The sequence below is a fragment of the Colossoma macropomum genome, unplaced genomic scaffold, assembly GCF_904425465.1.
Source record: "Colossoma macropomum unplaced genomic scaffold, Colossoma_macropomum, whole genome shotgun sequence".
In the NCBI taxonomy this organism is placed as follows: Eukaryota; Metazoa; Chordata; class Actinopteri; order Characiformes; family Serrasalmidae; genus Colossoma; species Colossoma macropomum.
The window spans coordinates 1,829,187-1,853,054 of NW_023495515.1; the positions used below are offsets into that span (position 1 = coordinate 1,829,187).

Here is a 23,868-nt window from a genome sequence, read left to right on the forward strand (position 1 = left end):
AAGACCTCAAATAAGCACAGATTACACAACATCCAAACCTTGGAAACTGCACTAATGTTAACCCGTTTAGCTGAATGGCTGATACAGGGATGGTTTAGTCATGTTTCAGATGAAAATGAAAACGCAGCAGACCCTCAACCACCTCCCGCTGTCTAGTCCATATCAGATGTAGCAGAAATTTTAGAAATTGACTTGTGGCAAAGGTGGCATCCTATGACAGTGCCATGTTTAAAGTCGCTGATCTCTCATGCCAGTGTGTTGTCCATATACTTTTGGCCATGTAGTGTATATTTTGTATATATTCAGTTTTCATGTTTAGTTAGTTATTTCTTTTTTATTACACCAGGATAAGACTTTTTTCTTCAGGGTCCAACATGCTATTTAAACTCACAAAAAGATCACTGCTGTTGGAACAAAACTTCTCCAAAACAATAACTTCATAGGAGAAGGAATACTTTACTTTTAATGCAAGTCAATGGATCGAGACTTTGTTCAAAGTAATTTTCTTACTTTTGGCCACATCAAACAGGTCTTCATTTCCAAATTTCCACAAATGCAGCTGCTTCACTTTCCTTTAGACTCGAGCGCTGCTAACTTATTGACTCTTGTGTGCTCTAAGCTGGCAGTCCGAAGCCTCTCCAGAATACATTACACGTTGTTTCTATTGTTTTTATACTGAGCTGCGCTGGGACAAAGCCCAATGACTGATTGAGGAGCTGGAATGAGGTTGATTCAAAGCACAAGATTGAATGCATAAGCCTGAATGGGCCAAAGCACACTCTGCAGACTTGATGCAGTAGTTCTTTATAGGCTCCGCTATGCTGTGCAAGGATGCGGAGAGCTTTACTCAAGATGAAGTGGCCAGTTGGGAACCTAAGATGACTGGACGCTGTTTAGGAGGATTAAAATGGGTTATGGATGTCTTTGTCCTGGGGAATGTGACTCTAAAGTATGGAGGGAATTGGATTGAAGTGAAGATAAAAGCAGGGAGAGAAGTGTGGACTCCTACTAGGGCTGGACGATATGGCGAGAAGATCTAATCACAATGTATCTTTCCATATCAGTCGATATAGAGAATATTTGATAATTATTACATACATATCCTAATGCGCAAATGTGAAGCTGAGGAGTTGTGGTTATTAGCAGCAATGACAACAGCATTTAATTGATACTTAATTCAGCTCATTCACTGATTTTACGTTTGAGTCTTGGTTCCTCTTGGTGGTTCTTCAGCATGTTCTTATGTTCTTGAGTCTTGGTTCTTCATCCTTTTAGGGACTATTTTGTGTCTTGGTTCCTGTCAGTAGTTGTTCCTCATGCCCTCAGAGAATCTTTGTTCCTTTCAGTGGTTCCTCATGCTTTTAGGGACTTCTCCTTTTGAGTCTTGGTTTCTCTCAGTGGTTCTTATTCATGCTCTTCGGGACTTTTCCTTTTGAGTCTTGGTTCTTTTAGTGGCTCTTCCTCGTTCTGTTAGAGGGTTTTGCCTTTTGAGTCTTGGTTCTTTAGAGGGTTTTGCCTTTGAGTCTTGGTTCTTTAGAGGGCTTTGCCTTTTGAGTCTTGGTTCTTTAGAGGGTTTTGCCTTTTGAGTCTTGGTTCTTTAGAGGGTTTTGCCTTTTGAGTCTTGGTTCTTTAGAGGGTTTTGCCTTTTGAGTCTTGGTTCTTTTAGTGGCTCTTCCTCGTTCTGTTAGAGGGTTTTGCCTTTTGAGTCTTGGTTCTTTAGAGGGTTTTGCCTTTTGAGTCTTGGTTCTTTAGAGGGTTTTGCCTTTTGAGTCTTGGTTCTTTTAGTGGCTCTTCCTCGTTCTGTTAGAGGGTTTTGCCTTTTGAGTCTTGGTTCTTTTAGTGGCTCTTCCTCATTCTGTTAGAGGGTTTTGCCTTTTGAGTCTCGGTTCTTTTAGTGGCTCTTCCTCATTCTGTTAGAGGGTTTTGCCTTTTGAGTCTCGGTTCTTTTAGTGGTTCTTCCTCATTCTGTTAGAGGGTTTTGCCTTTGAGTCTTGGTTCTTTTAGTGGTTCTTCCTCATTCTGTTAGAGGATTTTGCCTTTTGGGTCTTGGTTCTTTTAGTGGTTCTTCCTCGTTCTGTTAGAGGGTTTTGCCTTTGAGTCTTGGTTCTTTTAGTGGTTCTTCCTCATTCTGTTAGAGGGTTTTGCCTTTTGAGTCTCGGTTCTTTTAGTGGTTCTTCCTCATTCTGTTAGAGCGTTTTGCCTTTTGAGTCTCGGTTCTTTTAGTGGTTCTTCCTCATTCTGTTAGAGGGTTTTGCCTTTTGAGTCTTGGTTCTGTTAGTGGTTCTTCCTCATTCTGTTAGAGGTTTTTGCCTTTTGAGTCTTGGTTCTTTAGTTGGTTCTTTACTTGGTTCTTTTTAGGACTTTTTCCTTTAAGTCTTTGTTCCTCTCAGTGGTTCTTCCTCATGCTCTTAGTTTTTTTTTTCTTGTGCGTCTTGGTTCTTTTTAGGGATTCTTTGTGGGGATTTTCCTTTGAGTCTTAGTTGAAATCATGGTCCTCTTCAGTGGTTCTTTATGCTTTTTGGGACTTTTCCTTTTGAGTCTTGGTTCTTCTCAGTGGTTTTTCACATTCTTAAGGAGTTTTGTTCCTCTTAGTATTTCTTCCTCATCCTCTTATGGAGTTTTTTTCTGAATCTTGGCTCTTTTCAGTGTTTCTTTCTGCTCTTCAGGACTTTTTATTTTGAGTCTTGGTTCTTCTCAGGGTTTCTTCCTCATGCTCTTAGGAAGTTTTCCTGAGTCTTCGTCCTTTTCAGTAGTTCTTTAGGCTCTTCCCTTTGAGTCTTGGTTCTTCTCAGTGGTTCTTCATCTTCTAAAGGAGTTTTTTTCTGAGTCTTGAATCTTTTCAGTGATTCTTCCTCATGCTTTTAGGGAGCTTTTCCTGAGTCTTGGTTCTTTTCAGGGGTTCTTCGTCATGCTCTTAGAGGGGTTTTCTTTTTGAGTCTTGGTTCTTTTCAGGGGTTCTTCGTGATTTTAGGCACTTTTCTTTGAGTCTTGATTCCTCTCAGTGGTTCTTCCTCATGCTCTTAGGGAGTTTTCCCCGAGTCTTGCTTCTTCTCAGTAGTTCTTCATGTTCTAAAGAGGTTTTTTTCCTTAGTCCTGATTCCTTTCAGTGGTTCTTCCTCATGCTCGTAGGGAGTCTTTCCCTTCTGGGTTTTGGTTCTTTTCAGAGTTTCTTCATGTTCTTAGGGAGGTTATCTTGGTTCCTCTTAGTGTTTCTCTAACTCATACTCTTGAGTTTGTCGTTTAGAGTCTTGGGGTCACTTGGGGTCATCTCAGTCATTAGAGGGCTGGACCTACTTTTTTGCAGAGCTGCTTCGGGACGATGTTGTAAAAAGGCACCATACAAATAAAACTGAATTGGATTGAAGAGAGAGAGAGAGTGAGAGAGAGAGAGAGAGAGAGAGAGAGACTGTCCCCAGGGAGAACTCTAACAAGACTGACTCATCAATCACAATTAACACCTCATCAGAGAAAGATCGATGAGGGGAGAGCGAGAGAGCGAGAGAGGGAAGGGGAAAGTCAGAGGGCGAATCTAAAAGAAAGGTCAAATTCCATAATTGCTTTCCTGTAATATCTTTTCTGCGTATGGCTGTCAGAGCCGTTAGCGTGTCGCCTAATATTTTCACCAAGGCTAGCGGCTAGCATAGCCACTCAAAGCTAAGTGGTGGATTGAACTCATGAATGTGATGAATTTGATTAATTGTTCTCATAGGCAGAATCTGTTGGCCGTAATTAGATGCTTACATTTTAATATAAACCGCAGAAATTTGTGTGTGTGTGAGTGTGTGTGTGTGTGTGTGTGTGTGTGTGTGTGTGTGTGTGTGTGTGTGTGTGTGTGTGTTTGTGTGTGTAAGTGCGCGTGTGTGTGTGTGTGTGTGTGTGTGTGTGTGTGTGTGTGTGTGTGTTTCGGGTCATTTTAACCGCTATGCAAGTTTGTTTTGCTGATATCAGCAAGATGACATCACTCAAAGTCACAGTGCTACTGAAGTGAGAGAGAGAGACATAGAGAGAGAGAGGGAGAGAGAGAGAGAGAGAGGGAGGGCATGTCTGATGGCTTTTAATATAATTGCTCTCCTCGGAAGAGGAGGCTGTGAGCGAGCGAGAGAGGGAGGGAGTGAGGGAGGGGAGGCAACAGGGAAAGACAGGCAGAAGGAGAGAGAGATGTGGAGTGGATGGATGAAAATGAGGAGGAGATAAAAAGAGTAAAAAGAGGAGGTGAAGAGACACAAAGACTGAAGAGAGAGAGAGAGAATGAACTTTTCACCTCAAACTAAGGCTCTGAACTTGTGTGTGTGTGTGTGTATATATATATATACACATTGGTGGGAAATAAGGCATAAAATGTGGCCTGTGCAAAAGTAATGGCACATTTCATACTTTGTTTTCTTTTTTCTAATATGTTAAACTTGGCAACTAATAATGTCAAATTTAAGGTTGTTCCCTGTAGATGATGATGTCTGTACAGTAGTTTGCGAAAGTCTAAGGCACCTAAACGCATGGTTTAAACCATTAATTTTGGGAAGAAGTGCATTTCCGCTTGTTTTTGATATTTTGCATGTGATTTTTTTTTATATCTTACAAGCTATTATTATTATGATTTTTGATATCTTACAAGTTATTTTTTGGGATATCTTACAACTAAGTTTTTGATATCTTACAAGCCATTATTATTATTATTGTTATTATTATTATTATCATTATTATTATTTTCGTACAAGTTAGTTTTTTTGGATATCTTACAAGTTTTTATGTGTATATATATATATATATATATATATATCTTGCAAGCTAGTTTTTTTATATCTTACAAGCTATTATTATTATTATTATTATTTTATTATTATTATTGTTATTTTAGATCTTACAAGATACTTTTTTGGATTTTTTTGTAGTTTTTTCTCATACAAGCTGTTTTTTCATATCTTACAAGCTAGTTCCAGGTTTCTGCTGCACGCCCCCAGCTATCACATGGATTCTACCACCAGTACAGTTGATTTAACATAATGAAAGGTTGATTAGCCAAACCAGGCACTGAATGATAATTACAAATCATACCAGGCTTCCTCAAGCAGAGGTTTGGAATGGATTAATCGAACAAAATCAGTACCGTATTGTATTAATGGTATTTATATTTATTTTAATATTAGTGTTTTTTTCTGAGCAAATAAATATTTTTTGCTCTTATATAGTAAAAACATATTTTTAAGGAAAATTAGACAAAAGCTTCAACAACAAAATACAATATCAGGTGTTTCAGTATTTAGTGTGTCCACTCTTTGCCTTTATTATAGCTTCTATGCATTTCAGGAAACTCGCTTTCAGTAATGCCAAACACAGTTCAGTGATGTTGAGGTCTGGACTCTGGGGTGGTCAGTCCATTATTCTGAGAACACCAGCAGTTTCTTTGTTTGATCTGCATCCTTTCAGACCCATAGAGCTTAAGTGGTGCTTGATTTTCTCCTCTCTCTTAAAGATGAAAGCTTTAAGTGCTGTTTATCTGATGGGGACAGTTTCGGTGGTCTACCAGGACTTCCAGGTGGTTGTTAGGAGTCCTTATTGTTACACTTTGACCTTCCTCTTCGTTATCCAGATGGATTCTCTTATATATAACCTCCTGAAAATGAATAACTAGTACTTAATGGCTGTTTCGACTGGAACAGGGACTGGAACTGCCTGACCCCGCGTCCTGACACTGGATAAAAACAAGTGTGTTTGTGTGTGTATACATGCACTAAGAGCAAAGGCCCACACAGACTACTGACTCCACTAGAGATGAAGAGCCATTAGAACCGTGCGGTAATTACCATCTTAATGATTACCGCAGCTCACACACTCTTTCGCTGACACGGTAGCTAAACCAACCCAGCATCCAGCTGCATTATCCCCACGACCCACACACTCATATAAACACTTGTTACCTGAAAACACTAATATCCTGAAATACTTACAAAGCCCTAACACACACACACACACACACACTGAATGCAAATTAGCACCGTTAAACAGAGTTTAAAATATTATTCATAATCCTGCTTAGTGCAATGAATTACCTACCAAGATTATATGATAATTACGGTCCTATTTATGCAAGATTTCATTTAACAAACTGGTAGGGTGCCATTGTGGCAGGTGTCTTGTGTTTATTTGATACAAGTTTTAATATTTCAAATAAAACCAAGAGGCTTGTTTAAACAAATACAGTGGTAGGAAAAAGTATTTAACCCTTTGGAAACTGAGTAATACAGGGAGATTTACTCGAAAGAGGCACCGAAAGTTCTGTTGTAACTCCCATTAGGATGAACTGATCTGAACCAAAAAATAGCCTACGTACCCTGACGTATGTGTAATCGATTGCATTACATGTTCCTGAACGTATCGGCAAGCATTAGAGAGGTTAAACGTCGTGACGGCTGTCCGGCGCCTACCTCATCGCTCCGACATCCGGGCATGTTCGAAGCTCCAAACTGAGGAGCACATTGCACGTTGTTTTGTTCAGATTGCTTCATCCTAGCGAGAGTTATTACAGAATATTTGGAGCCTATTTCGAGTGAATCTCCCTGTATCTCAGAGAGATATCACAACATGGCCAAAAACATGTGTCTGATTATGTGTACGCTAGTGGCAAACTGTCTTCTGGGCTCATGAAACTGGAGTTGAATTGTCCGGGGAAAATAGTGTAAACAGCGGGCAGCACTTTACAAATTGGTCATTTACAAAGATACGGTAAGATTACAGTAAACAGTTGTACTAACCTAAAAATCACATGTTAATATTTTAGTTCTAATATAAGTAAATAAGTTAGTAATTATAGTGGTAACAAGTTAGTAATGAAATGAATATCCATATTATTAGCCACTTATTAATGATCTGTAAAGTTGTACTAAAATGGCCCTGCATACCACAGTCAAATCATCATCCCAACAGTGAAGCATGGTGGAGGCAGGATCATGATTTGGGGCTGCTTTGCTGCATGTGGGCCTGGACTGACTGCCATCATTGAGGGAAAAATGAGTTCTCAAGTTTATCAAGGTCCTACAGGATCATGTCAGGCTGGCCGTCCATTCAGTAGAAGCTGGGTAAAGCAGCAGGACAATGACACTAAACATCAAAGTAAATCTTCTACAGAATACTTTCAATAAACATAAAATCCACCTTTTGGAGTGACCCAGACCTTAACCTTAAAGAGATGCTGTGGAATGGCTCCTCACAGCAGACATCTGGAGAATATGGCTGAGCTGGAGCAGTTCGGTGAGAAGGATGGACCAACATTCATTGTGCAGGTCTGATCTGAAGCACTTGCTTGAGGTTATTGCTGGCAAAAAAAAGGTTCGGCAAGTTATGAAATCCAGTGATTCACTTTTTTTCACTGTGAATGTTTGATTGGTGTGTATAGTAAGTATATGAAATATTATTATTTATTTATTTATTTTTGTGTGTTATTAGCTTTAGCACATTGTCTCTACTCGACTGACTTAAAAAACAATCACATTTTATGACCAATTCATGCAGAAAACTAGATAATTCCAAAGGGTTCACATACTTTGCCACTGTATATTTACCAGATTTAAGATATTTTTCCCTGCCAACTCACATTCTGCGAGGAAGCTTCGCCACAATGCCGTTTGCAGTTGATATTATTTAAACAGGTCATAGCAAATCAGTCGCAAAACCAGAGAAGTCTGCACTTGCTACAATTTAGTGTACGCTAAAGGTTTTACAGGCTCATTAGTAAATTCGGCCCAAGGAACAACCATAAAGCAGGCGAACAAAGACTGTAAACTAAGGCCAGTTAAAATGAAGCGCTGGAGTAAATCACAGTGCAGTGTTTTCAGAGTGTTTCCAAATATCTGTTTAGAATTTAAACAGGTTTACAGATGATTCCTGCATTTAGAGCTGTGAATAAGTGTTCCCAATCAGGATCCGCTGAAGCAGCACTGGCTGTTATTTTTCAAAAGGTTTTTTTTTTTTGTTTTTTACTTTACAGTGCACTAAAACCAGGCAGCGGTTCTTGATCGCAGCATTAAAGCTGTTTAATGCGCCCGTGCTGTTTGGTAATTAAAGTGAATCACGGCGCTATAACAGCTGTCTGACCGTGAGCTCGTCACTCGCGTCTTCAGAAATTTGCTCTTTACTAATGTCGCACTCAAAAAAGAGAGTGATTTCTGTGTACAGCTAATTAGACACAAGCAGACTTGTGAATGCACCTGTTTGGACTCCTGGAGAGCGACGGTGAAGCGCTTCACCAAATCACCAGGTTAGCCACACATATACGCTCACGGCTTTGTTTGTTTCTGTTTATGATTTAATTGCTTTGACCCCGAACCCATTTACACTCACCTAATGATCGCCACAGCGTTTACGTTCACTCTGATACCCCGAGGACGCGCGAGTGTTTGTGAGCATCAGGCTTTGGGTCGCAGGTTAATTGTGCCGGTGTTTTTGTGTCGATGTTTTAGTGCATTAAAGCTTCCCTACTTAAGGTATGTGAGGCCTCTGTCTGTCCGTCTGTCTGTCTGTATGTCTGTCTATTCTATCTATCTATTCTATCTATCTGTCTGTCTGTCTGATGGTCTATATGTCTGACTGTCTCTCTGTCCTCTCTATCTATATCTGTCTGTCTATCTATCTATCTATCTATCTATCTATCTATCTGTCTGTCTGTCTGTCTGTCTGTCTGTCAATCTGTCTGTCTGTCTTTTTGCATATTTGTCACACGTAATTGTTTCAGATCTTCAAACTAAATAGAATAAAGGACAAAACAAAAATAAAATGAATGAAATAAATGAATGTTTAATTTACTAATGGAAAAAGTTATGCAATGCCAGCTGGTTCAGTGTGAAAAAGTATTCACCCAGTAGTCACTCAGTCAACTTATTTTTTAATTTAGTTCATAATTTGGATCAGAATTTTGCAAAAGCTATGCCACAATTTGTTTTTTTGTTTTATTTTTTATCCACTATGCTAAAAGCAAATAAATAGAAACTACATACTAAAGTTTTGAAGAAAAGGGCCATGTTTAGATGTTCTCTGTAGAGGATGTCTTATTTTTAAATCAGCAAAACGTAAACATTCGACAAGGGCTGTTTACGCTTTTGCATACAACTGTGCATGTATTCATGAGACAGCATTTCTCCAAGCAACGTGAGGTTTTATGTTTTTGAGTATTGAAGGTTCTCCGTCTGCTCCTCCTTCTGCCGTGCTGTGGCTGTTGTGCTCTCAGAGGAGGGACTGTATCACGCTATCAGAGCTTGACCGAGTTCATAAAAGCATCGCATCTAAATGATCTCTGGAGAAACTGCTGCTTGTTTGACTAAACTGCAGTGACGGCATTTCAAAGTGTCCACGATAATATTACCAATATTCTGAATAATTACCGAATACAGCACATCTCTGCTTCACAGCTTTTAACTGGAAGGCACTGTTGAACTGGTTATTCTCAGAAACATGGCAAGTACCGGGACTCTGTGCTGTGTACCCTGTAGAGCTCCAATCATATACTAAATTATAAAAATATATTATTTATGTCTGCATGGTGATTGATGCTCATATATTAATGGACATGGTGTGAGGTGGTTTTGAGAGAGTGACTCAGTTGTTTTGGGTTTATTTGTTTGTTTTTGGTCACTGAGTAATTCTATGTGTGTTACTTCGTAATTTTGATGACCTTTTAAATTGTCTTCTATTATTGTGGAATATGAGTCATAAAAAATAAATACATGTGACTTCAAACCTTTGATACTGGTACTGTGGTACTGTATTTGTAGTAGGTTGAACTGTAGGCAGCTGTTTAATGAACTTGGATCTCTCTCTCTCTCTCTCTCTCTCTCTCTCTCTCTCTCTCTCTCTCTCTCTCTCTCAGGCCTACGTTTCGTTACTTTACATGGCACACGTGTGTGTTGGGGATCGTGGGCTGTGGGGTGATGATGTTCCTGATAAACCCCATTTATGCTTCAGCCAGCATCGTCTTCATGCTCCTACTGCTGCTGATCATCCACTACCTCAGCCCCACCAGCAGCTGGGGATACATCAGCCAAGCGCTCATATTCCACCAGGTACACACACACACAGCACTTTGAGTTTTTTCATGATACATGTTGTAGGGAGTGGGCTTTACATACAAGAAATATAAATGCTGCATTATCATTAATAACATATTTATTAAAGAAATAAGGCTGTATTTGAATGAGAGGTTTACAGTCATGGGGTCTGTGGTAGTAACATACAGCACACTGCAGCTGGGCTTCAGCCTGGGCTACTACGGAATGGTTTGAAGGGTTAAACTAGGAGATCAGCATTTAAACAATTGAGAGGCATTAATAATTTATTGTGTTAACACATTATTAATGTGTTAAATCGTTCTTATATAAATGCACAACATACCAATAATTAAAATACAAAAAAATAATAATTATGTGCCTTTCGTGTTCACACACACACACACACACACATAAATACAAACTCATGTCACGTTCAGGCCTGACCACTGGACTGTACCCCTCCCTCAGGGGGGCTTGTGGTTGCCAGGAGGGACGGACTGTTGCCAGGGGAACGGTTGCCAGGCGGCCAGGCACCAGCCGCCCATCTGAGCGGCGGTGTGCTCCAGCAGAATTACAGCCACTTAACTTATTACACACACACACACAGCAAAATAGTCACAGTAGTACACTTACAAGGACTAATGTACACAAACATACTTTCTACTTTGTGTCTTTCTCTGACTCTCTCACAGTAAATTAAATAGTTCCAGTAATATATAAACTCTTCTTCATTTCTGTTTCTTATGAAACTATATGTATGTGTGTATATGTAGGTTTGTTTCCCCTGCTGGCAGGGAGAGAACTCTTTAGTCATCCAGCTCGTGACCCAGTCAAATTCTCTGCAAAGGTATCTGATTTATAGTCCAGTCAAACACTGCTGTCAAGGTGTAAAGTTTCCCACTCGTGGCCCAGTCAAACTCAGTCAATGTGGAGAACAGCATCCCAATTCACAGCCCAGTCAAACTCTAATTCCAAGGTGAAGAGTCTCCTGGCTTGTGTCCCAGTCATGCTCTGTTTCTGCAGATAAATATATGTCCCAGCTCGCAGTCCAGACAAACTGCTTCCAAGGTGAAGAGTCTCATGGCTTGCACTCCAGGCAAAAAACACTACTGTGGCGAAAAGTTTCTTGCTTCACAACTAAGTCTACTGCAGTGAATTGTGCCCTGTTTGTGGCCCCGTCAAACTCTGCTACCATGGTCAGACGTGTCCCACTTCACAGCCTGGTCAAACTATGTCACTGCAGTGAAATGTTCCCCTTTCACCAACCAATTACACCTTGCTACTTTGGTGAAAAGTGTCTTGGTTCATGGCCAGACGAACTCCTTTACTGCAGTGAAACGTGCCAGTTCATGGCCCAGTCAAACTCTGTTACCATGGTCAGAAGTGTTGCGGCTATGGTACCGCAGTGAAAACTGTCCTAGTTCACAGCCCAGTAACATTCTGCTACTGTGGTGACAAGAGCCTCAGTTCATGGCCCAGTCAGTTTCCTCTACCTGCAGTGAGGCATGTCAACACAGCTCAGTCAAACATTGTTACCATGGTCAAAAGTGTCCGGTTTGTAGCCTGGTCAAACTGTGTTGCAGCAGTGAAAAGTTTCCCTTTCACCGCCCAGTTACAGTTTGCTAATGTGGTGAAAAGGATCTTGGTTCATACATAGGCAAACTCCTCTACTGCAGTGAAACGTCACAGTTCATGGCCCAGTCAAACTCTGTTGCCATGATCAGAAGTGTCTGGTTTGCAGCCCAGGCAAACTATGTTACCGCAGTGAAAAGTGTCCCAGTTCACGGCCCAGTAACACTCTGCTACTGTGGTGACAAGTGCCTCGGTTCATGGCCCAGTTAGTTTCCTCTACTGCAGTGAAGCACGTCAACAAGGCCCAGTCAAACTCTGTTACCATGATCAGAAGTGTCCGGTTTGCAGTCCAGACAAACTGTTTCCCGTAGTGAAAAGTGTCCTGGTTCACAGCTCAGTAACATTCAGCTACTGTGGTGACAAGTGCCTCAGTTCATGGCTCAGTCACTTTCCTCTACTTGCAGTAAAGCATGTTAACACAGCCGCGGCAAACGTTGTTACCATGGTCAGAAGTGTCCATTGTGCAGTTTAGGCAAACTGTTACTGCAGTGAAAAGTGTCCCAGTTCACAGCCGAATAACACACTGCTACTGTGGTGACAAGTGCCTCAGTTTACAGCCCAGTCAATCTCCACTACTACAGTGAAGCATGTAAACATGGCGCAGTCAAACTCTGTTGCCATGGTCAGAAGTGTCTGGTTTGCAGGCCAAGCAAACTTTGTTACCGCAGTGAAAAGTGTCCCAGTTCATGGCTCAGTAACACTCTGCTTCATGGCCCAGTCAAATTTCTCTACTGCAGTGAAGCATGTTAACACGTCCCAGTCAAACTCTGTTACCATGGTCAGAAGTGTGTGGTTTGCACTCCAGGCAAACTGTTAGCACGGTGGCGATGAGAAGTGTCCCGGTTCACGGCCCAGTAGCAGAGTGGTGACAAGTGCCTGGGTTCACAGCCCAGTCAAATTTCTCTGCTGCAGTGAAGCATGTTAACACGTCCCAGTCAAACACTGTTACCATGGTCAGAAGTGTCCAGTTTGCAGACCAGGGAAACTATGTTACCATGGTGAAAAGTGTCCCGGTTTACAGCCCAGTAACACTCTGCTACTGGTGACAAGTGCCTTAATACACAGCCCAGTCAGTCTCCTCTGCTGCGGTGAAACATGTCAATAACGGCCCAGTCAAACTCTGTTAACATGGCCAAAAATGTCTGGTTCGCAGTCTGGTCACTCTGTTACTGCAGTGAAAAGTTGCCATGACTCTGATTTGCAGCACAATCAAACTCTGATGCTTTCTGCTGTCTCTCAAGCAGGTGGTAAATGAACTAGAATCTAAGTTTCATTGGTCTACCCACTTGGCTCAGTTCTTTTTTGAACGCGCAGTGGAAAAATAGTCTTAGCTGTGCAGAATTACTAACAAAGCCCTCAACCAAAGCCCACACATTTTATCCCCTTGTCTTGATGTCAATACTCAGACCTTTCAATTGTTTCAACTACCTTTGGGCCAAAAGAATTTCAATATGTGCTTTTAGGGATAGTTTGCAAAAGAAGACAGTTAAATCATTATTTATACCAGGAAGCCCTTTAGACAAAGGAAGACCCTTTGATGAATATGATGCTGAGTGTTGAAGCTAAATATACTCCAAAGATTAGCATATCTGCTTTAGGCTAACAGAGACTTTGCATGTATTTTTTCTCACTTTATTAAAAAGTAAAAGCAAGAAAATTCAAATCTCAGAAGTTGTAGAGGAGTCTTCAGACTTGTACATATCAGAGATGGGGACTAGAGTCAGCAGCTCGGACTCGAGTCTCATGTTGACCGAATCGCAGGCTGGCGTTTGAATGATTCTCGACTCAAAATTTGCTACTTGTGAAAACTTTTTATTGTATAAAAACCTAGTTTGATTGACAAAGTGAAGGGCTACATGGAGTAAATGCAGTACTGAAAAGAAAGCGGCAACTTGAAACTGTTGACTAGTATGTAGTTCGGATAGCAAGTATGCTAGCTAGCACACTAGCTGTTGTAGCTGACGTTGACAGCTAATGTAGCTTTGGTAAGTTAACGATCATATTCCTTTAAAGTTTTTGCTACAGCCATTCATGGCCGGGAGTCCAAGAGAGCACCTAATAGGGTTTACTTTTATATTAAATTAGACTAAAATTCTCTACTAAAGACTCAAGACACAATTTCAACTTGTGAATATCTCTGGTACATAAGCAGGCAGATAAACAGCATTTTGTTCAAATTTGTTGTACCATTAGAGCTGGGGTGGATAAGGTGATGATATATATAATATTATTGTCATACAGTCATACGGAAAGTTTGGAATACCCTGGTCAAACTATATCGTCTACAGAGAACACGCTTAATTATGGCATTTCCCTGCCAATTTTAATGCACAATTTCTATTTGACAAGTTTAACATTTTGAAAAAACAAAGTATACAATCTGCTGTAACTTTCGCTCAGGCCACATTATGTATATTGTTTATTATTTTCACAATATGTTAAACTATTTTAAACAATTTGTAAAAGTAGTGTGGAAGTGTGGTCTCTGTAGAGGATGTGCTGAATTATTTCGCTTCAACAAAACGTGTGATTTGATCTGGGGTGCCCAAACTTTTGCATATGACTGTGTATCAGAGGTGAGGCCAGGATGTTTAGAACACTGTACTGCTGCATGCATGAAAAGGGTAAAGAAGAACAGCTTTAGACAAATTATTAAGACCACGTAAACAACAACAACCAGTGTATTTATGTCTTCAGGTATTGTGGTGTTATACACTATATGGCCAAAAATGTGTGGACACTCCTAATTATTCAGCTCAGGGGTTTCAGCTACACTCACTGCTAACAGGTGTGTAAAATTAAATCACATAGTCATGGAATCTCCCTAGACAAACCCTGGCAGTAGAATGGGTCGTACTGAAGAGCTCATTGACTTTAAACATGGCACTGTCATAGGACGCCACCTTCGCAAGTCAACTTTGTGGCAACCGTTTGGGAAAGAACCTTTCCTGTTCCACCATGAAGTGAGTTCCATAAAGACATGGTTTGATGAGTTTAGTGTGGAGGAACTCCAGTGGCCTCCACAGAGCCCTGACCTCAACCCCACTGAACACCTTTGGGATGAACTGGAACATCGACTGCGAACCAGGCCTTCTCGTCCAACATCAGTGCCTGACCTCACAAATGCTCTTTTGACTGAATGGACACAAAATCTGGTGGAAAGCTTTCTCAGAGGAGTGCAGGCTGTTGTAGTTGCAATGGGGTACAACTCCATATTAATGACTATAATTTTTGAATGAGATGTCCAACAAGCTCATATAAGTGTGATGGTCAGGTGTCCACATACTTTTGGCCATATAGTGTATGCCTACCATGTTAGTTTGTGCTGTAAAAGTCGTGTCTCTCTCTCTCTCTCTCTCTCTCTCTCTCTCTCTCTCTCTCTCAGGTGCGCAAGTATCTGTTGATGCTGGATGTTCGTAAGGATCATGTGAAGTTTTGGAGGCCACAGGTTCTGCTGATGGTGGCTAATCCACGGGCCAACATCGGCTTAATCACCTTCATCAACGACATCAAGAAGAGCGGCCTCTACGTACTGGGCCACGTGCAGATAGGAGACCTGGGTAAGAGAGCAAGTGTGATTGCATGTTGGATTGGACATGAGACAAGAAGCATTTATTAACATACAGAAGTTATTAAACGTAATAATAAATAATATATTCTAATAATAATATGGTATTCAGTGTATAGTTCTTCTCCAGTCATCTTCCTTAAGCTGTGATCCCCATTTTTCACTTGACTTCATTCTGTATGTTAATTTTATTATAATTTAGTTCTGGATGTAAATATTATTACAACTTAAATTTTATGTTAATTTTATTACTGTTTCAATCTAGATATAAATTATATTATCATTTCATTCTGGATGTTGATTTTATTATAACTTCATTTTAATAGATCTCTCTTCTAGATGTCTTTCTGGATACCAGTTTTATTATCATTTTTATACTGGATATTAGTATTATTATTAAATCTGTTTCCGGTAATAGTAGTATACCTGAATTCGGGACATTAATTTTATTATACCTTCATTCCGGATATTAATTTTTTTATAACTTCTCTCTAGATGGTAATTTTAGACCTTTATTCTAGACGTTAATTTTATTATAACTTCTTTCTAGATTAATTCTAGATTAATTAGTTTATTTTATTTTATTGTAAGTTCTTTATACATGGAATTTTTTTAGATCTTAGTTCTAGATGTTGATTTTATAATAACTTCATTCTGGATATTAATTTTATTACAACTTCATTCTGAGTATTAATTATTTTATTACAGTTTTTTAGAACTGTTCTAGTTTCATTCTAGAGAAGTTTTTTTATAACTTATTATTTTATGCAACTTTTCAAGTCAGATTAGAATTACGTTCAGCTTTCATTGTTCATGTCTTACAGCTTCCTTTTAATTATTAATAGTATTATTTTGAGTACAGCAATATTTTAGAAACATTTTCTATATTTATCTGGCAAAAATGGTTTATTTTAGTGCAAACAGATGATTCCAGACTTCTGGACAGGGCAGTGTTGTTGCCGCTTGTAACATCTCTCTCTCTCTCTCTCTCGCTCTCTCGCTCTCTCGCTCTAGCCGTCCTCCCCTCTGATCCTCTGCAGTGTCAGTATGACTCGTGGCTGTCTCTGGTGGATCATCTGAACATTAAAGCCTTCGTTAACCTCACTTTAGCCGACTCTGTAAGGCATGGAGTTCGGCATCTGCTCTTCATCTCTGGACTGGGTTAGTGCGCACACACGCAAACACACACCTGCAGGACACCCAACTGGTCAGAATCTGTTTGGCTGTCATGGCAACTGAGGCTGTTTTTGTGTAGCACAACAGTGCGAGTTTACTTGGCTCATTGCCTTCCTGCTTGTAAACAATTTCTTTCATTCTTTTTTTTTTTCCCCACGGCATCTGTATTGTTGTTGTTTTTCGTATTTCTGGCTGGTTTTCTCCTCAGTGTTGGCCATTGCCAGTTCGCATTGACTAAATCTTCTCTGTTGAATGGCAACAAACAATCTGAGGTCAGGAGTCAGCTTAACACATTTGGACTGACCATTGGCCAGTTGAACATAGGGCTATACGCTAAATCCTTTTTTTATTGTTATCACAATATGAGTTTCCACATTAAACGTAGATTTAGAGCGGCGATGACCGAACAGATCAAATTATTTCATAAACACAGCACCACAGAGACGTCATTACATTGCCAGCACAAACCATTAAAAGCGTAAAGAAGGACTGAACCCTACTCTCCCACATAGGGGACCTGTGACTTAACCATTAGGCTAAACAGCCAATCACAAAACCTGTTAAGTAAACTGTGTGGACAAAGATATTGGGACATATACACATTACTCCTACAGGAGCTTTTTAATGACATCCCATGGAGTTGGTTACACCTTTGCAGCTCTAACAGCTTCCACTCTTCTGGGAAGCTTCTACAAGATGTTGGAGAGTCTGTGGGAATTTTTGCCCGTTTATCCAGAAAAGCATTTGTGAGGTCAGACACTGATGTTGGACGAGAGGGTCTGGCTCACAGTCTCTGTTCTAGTTCACCCCAAAGGTGTTTGATGGGGTTGAGGTCAGGGCTCTGTGAGGGCCAATCAAGTTCTTCAAGTTATGGAGCTGCTTTGTGCACTGGGGCTCAGTCATGCTGGAACAGAAAAGGTTCTTCCCCAAACTGTTCCACAAAGTTGGAAGTGTACAATTGTCCAAAATGTCTTGATCTGCTGAAGCATTAAGATTTCCCTTCACTGGAACTAAGGGTTCTAGACCAACCCCTGAAAAACAGCCCCATATCATCATCCCTCCTCCACCAAACTCTACAGCTGGCACAGTGCAGTCAGGCAGGTAACGTTCTCCTGGCATTCGACAAACCCAGACTCGTCCATCAGACTGACCGATAGAGAAGTGTGATGCGTCGAGTCCAGTGGTGACTGCTTCACAGCACTTCATCTGACGCTTGGCATCGTGCTTGGTGATGCAAGGCTTGCATGCAGCTGCTCAGCCATAGAAACCCTGCCATGAAGTTCCCAGAGCACAGTTTCTGTGCTGATGTTGAGGCCAGAGGAGGTTTAGAACTCTGCAGTTATTGATCAGCAGAGTGTTGGTGACTTTTATGCACTATGTGCTTCAGCACTCGGTGACCCGCTCTGTAACTTTACGTGGTCTGACACTTCGTTGCTGAGGTTCCTAAACACTTCCACTTTTTGATAATACCACTCACAGTTGATAGTGGAATATCTAGGAGGGAAGAAATTTCGCAAATGGACAACGGCAGCATCCTATTACTGTACCATGCTCAAATTCAGTGAGCTCTTTAAAACGACCCATTCTTTCACTAAAGGTTGTAAAGGCAGACTGCATGGCTGGGTGCTTGATTTTATACACCTGTGGCAATGGGACTGAATGAAACACCTGAATTCAATAATTGAGAGGTGTGTCGCAATACTTTTGTCCATATAGTGTCCATATATTGTGTGAAACCGATCCCTCACAGCACTCTCTCAATAAGAGAAATTACCAGTTAATGTAGCTAATAAAAAAACATCTTTGTTCACCTCCTGCTCCACCCTTCATTTATTTCATTTCCAGTCAAAATGTATGTGATTAATTTTGATATTTCTGAAAAGATATAATATAATACATTTGCATAATAAAGAGAAATGTCAAAAAAACACAGAAAAAAGAGAAGATTCCAAAACAGAAAAATGATTAAAAGACAAAGAGAAAACGGGACTCCTAACAACCACCTGCAAGTGGCAACTCATCGCTGGGTTTAAAGGAACGAGAAGCTGTCATGAAGCCCTTACCAAGAAAAAGAAAGAAAATTTGCAAATCAACAAAAAGAAGCTACTGGTCGACTGGCCACCCCAGAGTCCAGACCTCAACGTCACTGCATGTGTTTGGGATTATTTGGCTCATGAGAAGAAGAAAATACAACAACTTCTAAGGCTGAACTTGTGGGAAAATATCCCTGCAGATTTTCTTGATAAACTGAAAGCAAGACTTCTGAAAAGAATGGAAGCTGTAATAAACGCTGACAATAAATAGATACAATAAGGACAATAAATACTGCAACTTTTTTATGTTTAGTTTTATATTTATTTGTTTTGAATAGCTTGTGTTTATTTGCCATTTGACCACATTTTTTGGATAATAATTTAGTTTGAATTTCTCTACTGATTGTTTCAAGAATAATTTCAAGATCTGATCAAAATCTTAGTATGTTTGAGACATTCATGATGAAAATACCTTTCATTTGTGTTTGTTGTCTTTTGTAGTTGCTGTTGCTGTTGTTGTCGTCATTGTCGTCTTTCTCTTATCAGTTCACTTTATCTCCTTTCACTCAGGTGGGATGAGGCCCAACACGCTGGTTCTTGGTTTCTACGACAACCTCCCTCCTCAGGACCAACTCCAGGACCGCTCATTCCACTCAGATCGATCCCTGGATGACCCCGCCCTGGCTGAGGACCAGGAAGACCCGCTTTTCCACTTCCCGCCTCTCAGAGGGAGCGTTCTGGAGGATAAAAACATAGGCGGGGCTTGGGGCGGGAAAGCCCTGGGCCCTCAGGAGTATGTCTCCATCATCGCAGACGCCGTGAAGATGCTGAAGAACGTGGCGCTGGCACGCTATTTCGGACAGTTTGACCGGCAGCGTGCCCTGCAAAGCCCCGTCTTCGTGGATGTTTGGCCAGTCAACCTCTTGCGCCCGGACAGCAGTTCGTACGTGGACACGTGCTCCCTGTTCCTCCTGCAGCTGGCCTGCATCCTCAACATGACCAGGTCTTGGCAGAAGGCCAAGCTCCGCCTCTTTCTGTGTGTGGAGGCGGGGCGAAGCCTGAAGGGGGCCGAGCAAAAGCTGAGGCTGCTCCTGAAGGAGCTGAGGATGAAGGCGGATATTTACACGGTGCCTTGGGACGAGCAAGTGGCACTGCACTGGCAGAGGCAGCACGTGGGCATGGCCATAGAGGCAGAGCCTGAGAAAGGAGAGAGGGACGGAGTTCAGAAGGAGGCCGAGGAGGAAGTGGAGGAGGAGGAGGAGTACGCGAACAGCTTCCCCAGCAACGCCGTGAGGCTGTCGGACGACTACCTGCACGCCGTCAACCGGCTGATCCTGGACCAACCCCGCCCCCCGCCTGCCGTGCGCTTCTTGTATTTGCCCCGACCACCTGCCGACACCAGACGCTACCACAACTACCTGCACCAGCTGGAGCTGCTGAGCCGAGACCTTGGGCCCACCCTGCTGATCCACGGGGTCACCCCTGTCATCACCACTGACCTTTGAAATGTGAACCAAGAACACTCCTTTTCCTTTTTTTCCCTACTCCTCCATTCCTCCTGCCTTTCCAGAAACAGTCTGGGCACTGCAAAAACAAATGATATCCCAGCAAATCAAAACATCTCGAATGTAGGCGATACGTGGCCATGTGTAAAGGTTTTGGCGCCTCTAGTCAAATGATGTTTTGTTGATTTTCTAAGTGAAAATAAGTGAAAACATCCTCAGAACACACTTGTGCACATTTCAATGCACAATTACTTTGAATTTAACATACTGAGAAATATTGCATGTGGCCTGTGCAAAAATGATGGCACATTTTATAAAGAAAAATGCTAAAATATAGTGTCCATGTGAGTGTATATGTATAAGTAGTAATTTCAAAGCGTTGGATCCGATTTCGCGCGAGTTTTTCAGACTACGTTATACATCTTTACATATTAACGTCAGGCTCAGAAAGAAGGTCCTGCTCAATTTTTAGGTCTCAAAAATCAACGTTATACCGATGAACATTTAATGACAACAATAGATCGGTCAACTACATCCTCATCCTCCACCTGCAATCAAGTTTTGAGTTCTCGTTGAATTTTCTTTGAACACACTTGTAAACTTCTGATTGATTTATTTATGGAGGTCTGTAGCACAACCGACGTTATGAGCTGTTCTTTTGCACGTTGTGTGCAGTTACACATTTCAACCAGAGAGGTCGCCAAATCCCCCAAACTTACTCATAAACCTAGCAAATAAATAGAAATTGTGGACTAGAATGTTCCATATTTAAGCTAGTAACTTATTTCACTCAGAAAGCCGACAAATCATGTAATTCGACCAGGGGTGTTCAAACTTTACGCAGTATCTCTGATTCAGAAAAAAACATTTTTATACAGTTTACAAACACCTTTACTTATATAAAGTAATCTTATCAATAAAAATTATCCTACTGCACTGGCTAATACTTTGAATTCCATTAAGTATTATTTATTGAAAGAATTATTATGAAAATGACCTACATTGGCAGAAATTGATGTTATTACTTAAAGTAGGTAAAAGTATCTAGAAATCCTGAATGTTTGATTTATACAGATTGATTTATTTAGATATTTAGATACATTAGATATAGAAGTACATTCAAGATGTTTTTACTGCTGCTTCCATCCTGCATTTAACGGACGAGGGAGGGAAGGTTCTCCGTTGGCCTGCTTTAGTCTGGGTTTTGGAACGCAGAACTGCTTGGTCATTCCTTCATGACAGAAAGAGAGAGGACAATGCGAAGATTAAGAGATTGGTGGTCTGTGATGCCAAATGTTTCACAAGGACGCTAACTATTGGCTTTTCTTAACGTCCCTGGATTATGATGTAAATGTTAGATGTGGATTGCAGCCAACAGTGCCCTCTTCAAATCATTCCCTTTTACTTCATTCCCCATATGCCCTTATAAACAAATTATTTAATCTATTTAATAAATCCCCCGTATGCTCTCAATAACACTCTCAAAACTATATAGATCTACAGAACTACGCAAAAATCAGAGACTAACTTTCGTTTTATTTCCAGCCAAAACAGCCACTGAGTACAAGTTATTCATTTAGCTTTAACGACTAAATATAATACCAAATCTCTCAGTCTTGCTTTCAGTTTTCAAAGAAATCTGCAGGGATGTTTTTCCACACCTCCAAAAGTTCAGTCTTACAAGTTGGTTGATCATTTTCTGAAGTAATTAAACACATTCAGTGATGTTGAGGTCTGGACTCTGGGGTGGTCAGTCCATTGTTTACATGGATTGCAAAGGTGTCTCTCAAACAAAGCTTAAGGTACTGCTTAGGGAGTCACCAGGTCTTCCAGGTGGTTGTTAGGAGTCCCATTCTCTCTGGTAATGTTAAGTCCATTTTTGGAAACTTCTCTTGAAAATTGAATAACTTGTACTTAATGGCCTTTGCACTGCACTATATATATATATATATATATATATATATATATATATATATATATATATATATATATAAAAAAAACCTCGTATCTCCAAAATAGTAACTTTACTAGAGAAGGAAAAAACATCCTTTACGTTTAATGGAAGTCAACAATGTAAAGGGCAATAGGTATTTTCACATTATGTCAAAAACTAAAAAATGACAGAAATGGAGAGGTTTTGTTTCGACAGAAGCGATGTATATGTATATGTGTATAGGTGATTGATGAGTTGATGTATGAACAAGAAACTGAACTGTCCCACACAGAATCCCCAATTTCAATTCACTCTTGGTGTTTGATGTATCCTTATATAAGTAAACATGGTACATGTTAAGACCATAATGGGGATTTTGCTGTGTATGTAATGTCAGAGGTACACAAACTGGACAGAACTTCAGCTGTCCTCTACAGGTACAGTATTAAGACAGTGTTTCCCCATCAGAACACGGTCAGTGTACCTCCAACAATCACCTGCCAGCACTAGCCGGCTTTTCCAATCAGAGAAGTGAAATTGTTATTTATGTGCTGTATTTATTTCTTTATTAAGTGAGTGAATCTGCAGTTGCAGATGACTGGTGGAAAAAATTAGGCAATCTTCAGCAAGACCAAACCCCCCGCCGGTGCAGTTTTACCCCTTGAGTAATTTGCCGCCATGTCACAGTCACGTGACTGAGCTTTTGCACATTATTATTATTAATAATTAGATATAAAAGTTTGAGAATTTTTAATTGCAGATCCGTGAACCATTTCCATTTAAAAACTGTTAATGTACCGCACTGCTGTAATCACAACATTGCAAATATGGCAGTCCAAATTTTGTCCTAGGACTCAGCCCAAAACATCAATTTCGGGATAGTTCCACCTCTGAAATCTGATTGGCTGAATCAGAAGCCATTCTAAACTACTTGATATAGGCACACTTATGAGCGCACACAGCAACTGAACTTTATATTAATGCACCGAGATATTGAAACGTGTCTCTTGTATGGACCGTGAATGTAGTACTGATAGGTGAGGTCGAGCAAATATATGTAATAAACGTATTAAACATACCCTACATAAGAGGCTAATTTTGTTTAAACTGAATATGTTCATGATAAAGTGACCAATAACTGAAAAGCTGACAAAAATATAGTTGTGTTTGGTGTGAGGCCCCCACCACTGTAGACAGGGGTTCGATTCCCCGCCCGGACAGGCATACTAAGTTATACCATTGAGTTTTTGGGCTAGACTCCTAACGCTACATTCCTCTACATCTGTAACGTTCCAATTGTAAGTCGCTCTAAATACAAACGTCTGCCGAATGTATGAATGTACGAAATGTACAAATATATAATGATGGGCTAATGAAAGCTCCATATTCTGAACTTCTAAACTCATTACTAGCTGAAGTTACAAACATAAACGCCAAGACCAGAGCTAGCTTTGTCTCTGTGGACCTCAGTAGGTGATGGAAGTCGCCGCCATCCACCATGTCCGCCTTCTTATTTTGTGTGGTTTCCCTATCACACTTTCTCTCAGAGAACATGGACTGCCTTATAACTTGCATAAGTTTGCTTTCCATACTGTACACTGTAGTCACTGTAGTGCAGTCGTCCTTTCAAAAACTGGTCCCACTATTTTAGCAGTGCTCTTTATTTTTTTAGTAGGCCTATCCAGCCCAAGCAATTGCCTGTTGAGCCCTGAACTCAAAAACATTTCTCAACTTGAATGATAAACCTGCCTACTCGGATAGGAACTCTTGTTTATTGCAAGTAAAAAAAATAATATTAATGTTTTGAACTGAAACGGTTAATTAGCTAGTCAGTTATATGCCCAATGCCAAAGTTACTAAAGCTGCACTAAATACAGGCTAAAATATGGGGTGCGTGCATCGCTGAGTTTGTAAAGACTGAAATAATTTAAAGGTGTTGTCGGAGTTTTAGGCCACATCATACATCTTTGTGTTAACGACACTCACA

The 23,868-nt window shown here is 40.5% G+C and overlaps 1 protein-coding gene across 1 annotated transcript in view; it reads left to right on the plus strand.

The window, feature by feature from the left end:
- zgc:153039 (uncharacterized protein LOC767698 homolog) overlaps positions 1 to 19,948 on the plus strand; it is a 96,592-nt gene extending 76,644 nt beyond the window's left edge. The window contains exons 10-13 of the mRNA XM_036562754.1: positions 9,857 to 10,049; positions 15,052 to 15,226; positions 16,249 to 16,395; positions 19,014 to 19,948. Coding sequence (XP_036418647.1) covers positions 9,857 to 10,049; positions 15,052 to 15,226; positions 16,249 to 16,395; positions 19,014 to 19,948 — 1,450 coding nt within the window. The remainder of the gene's footprint in view (positions 1 to 9,856; positions 10,050 to 15,051; positions 15,227 to 16,248; positions 16,396 to 19,013) is intronic.
- Positions 19,949 to 23,868: the final 3,920 nt, after the last annotated feature.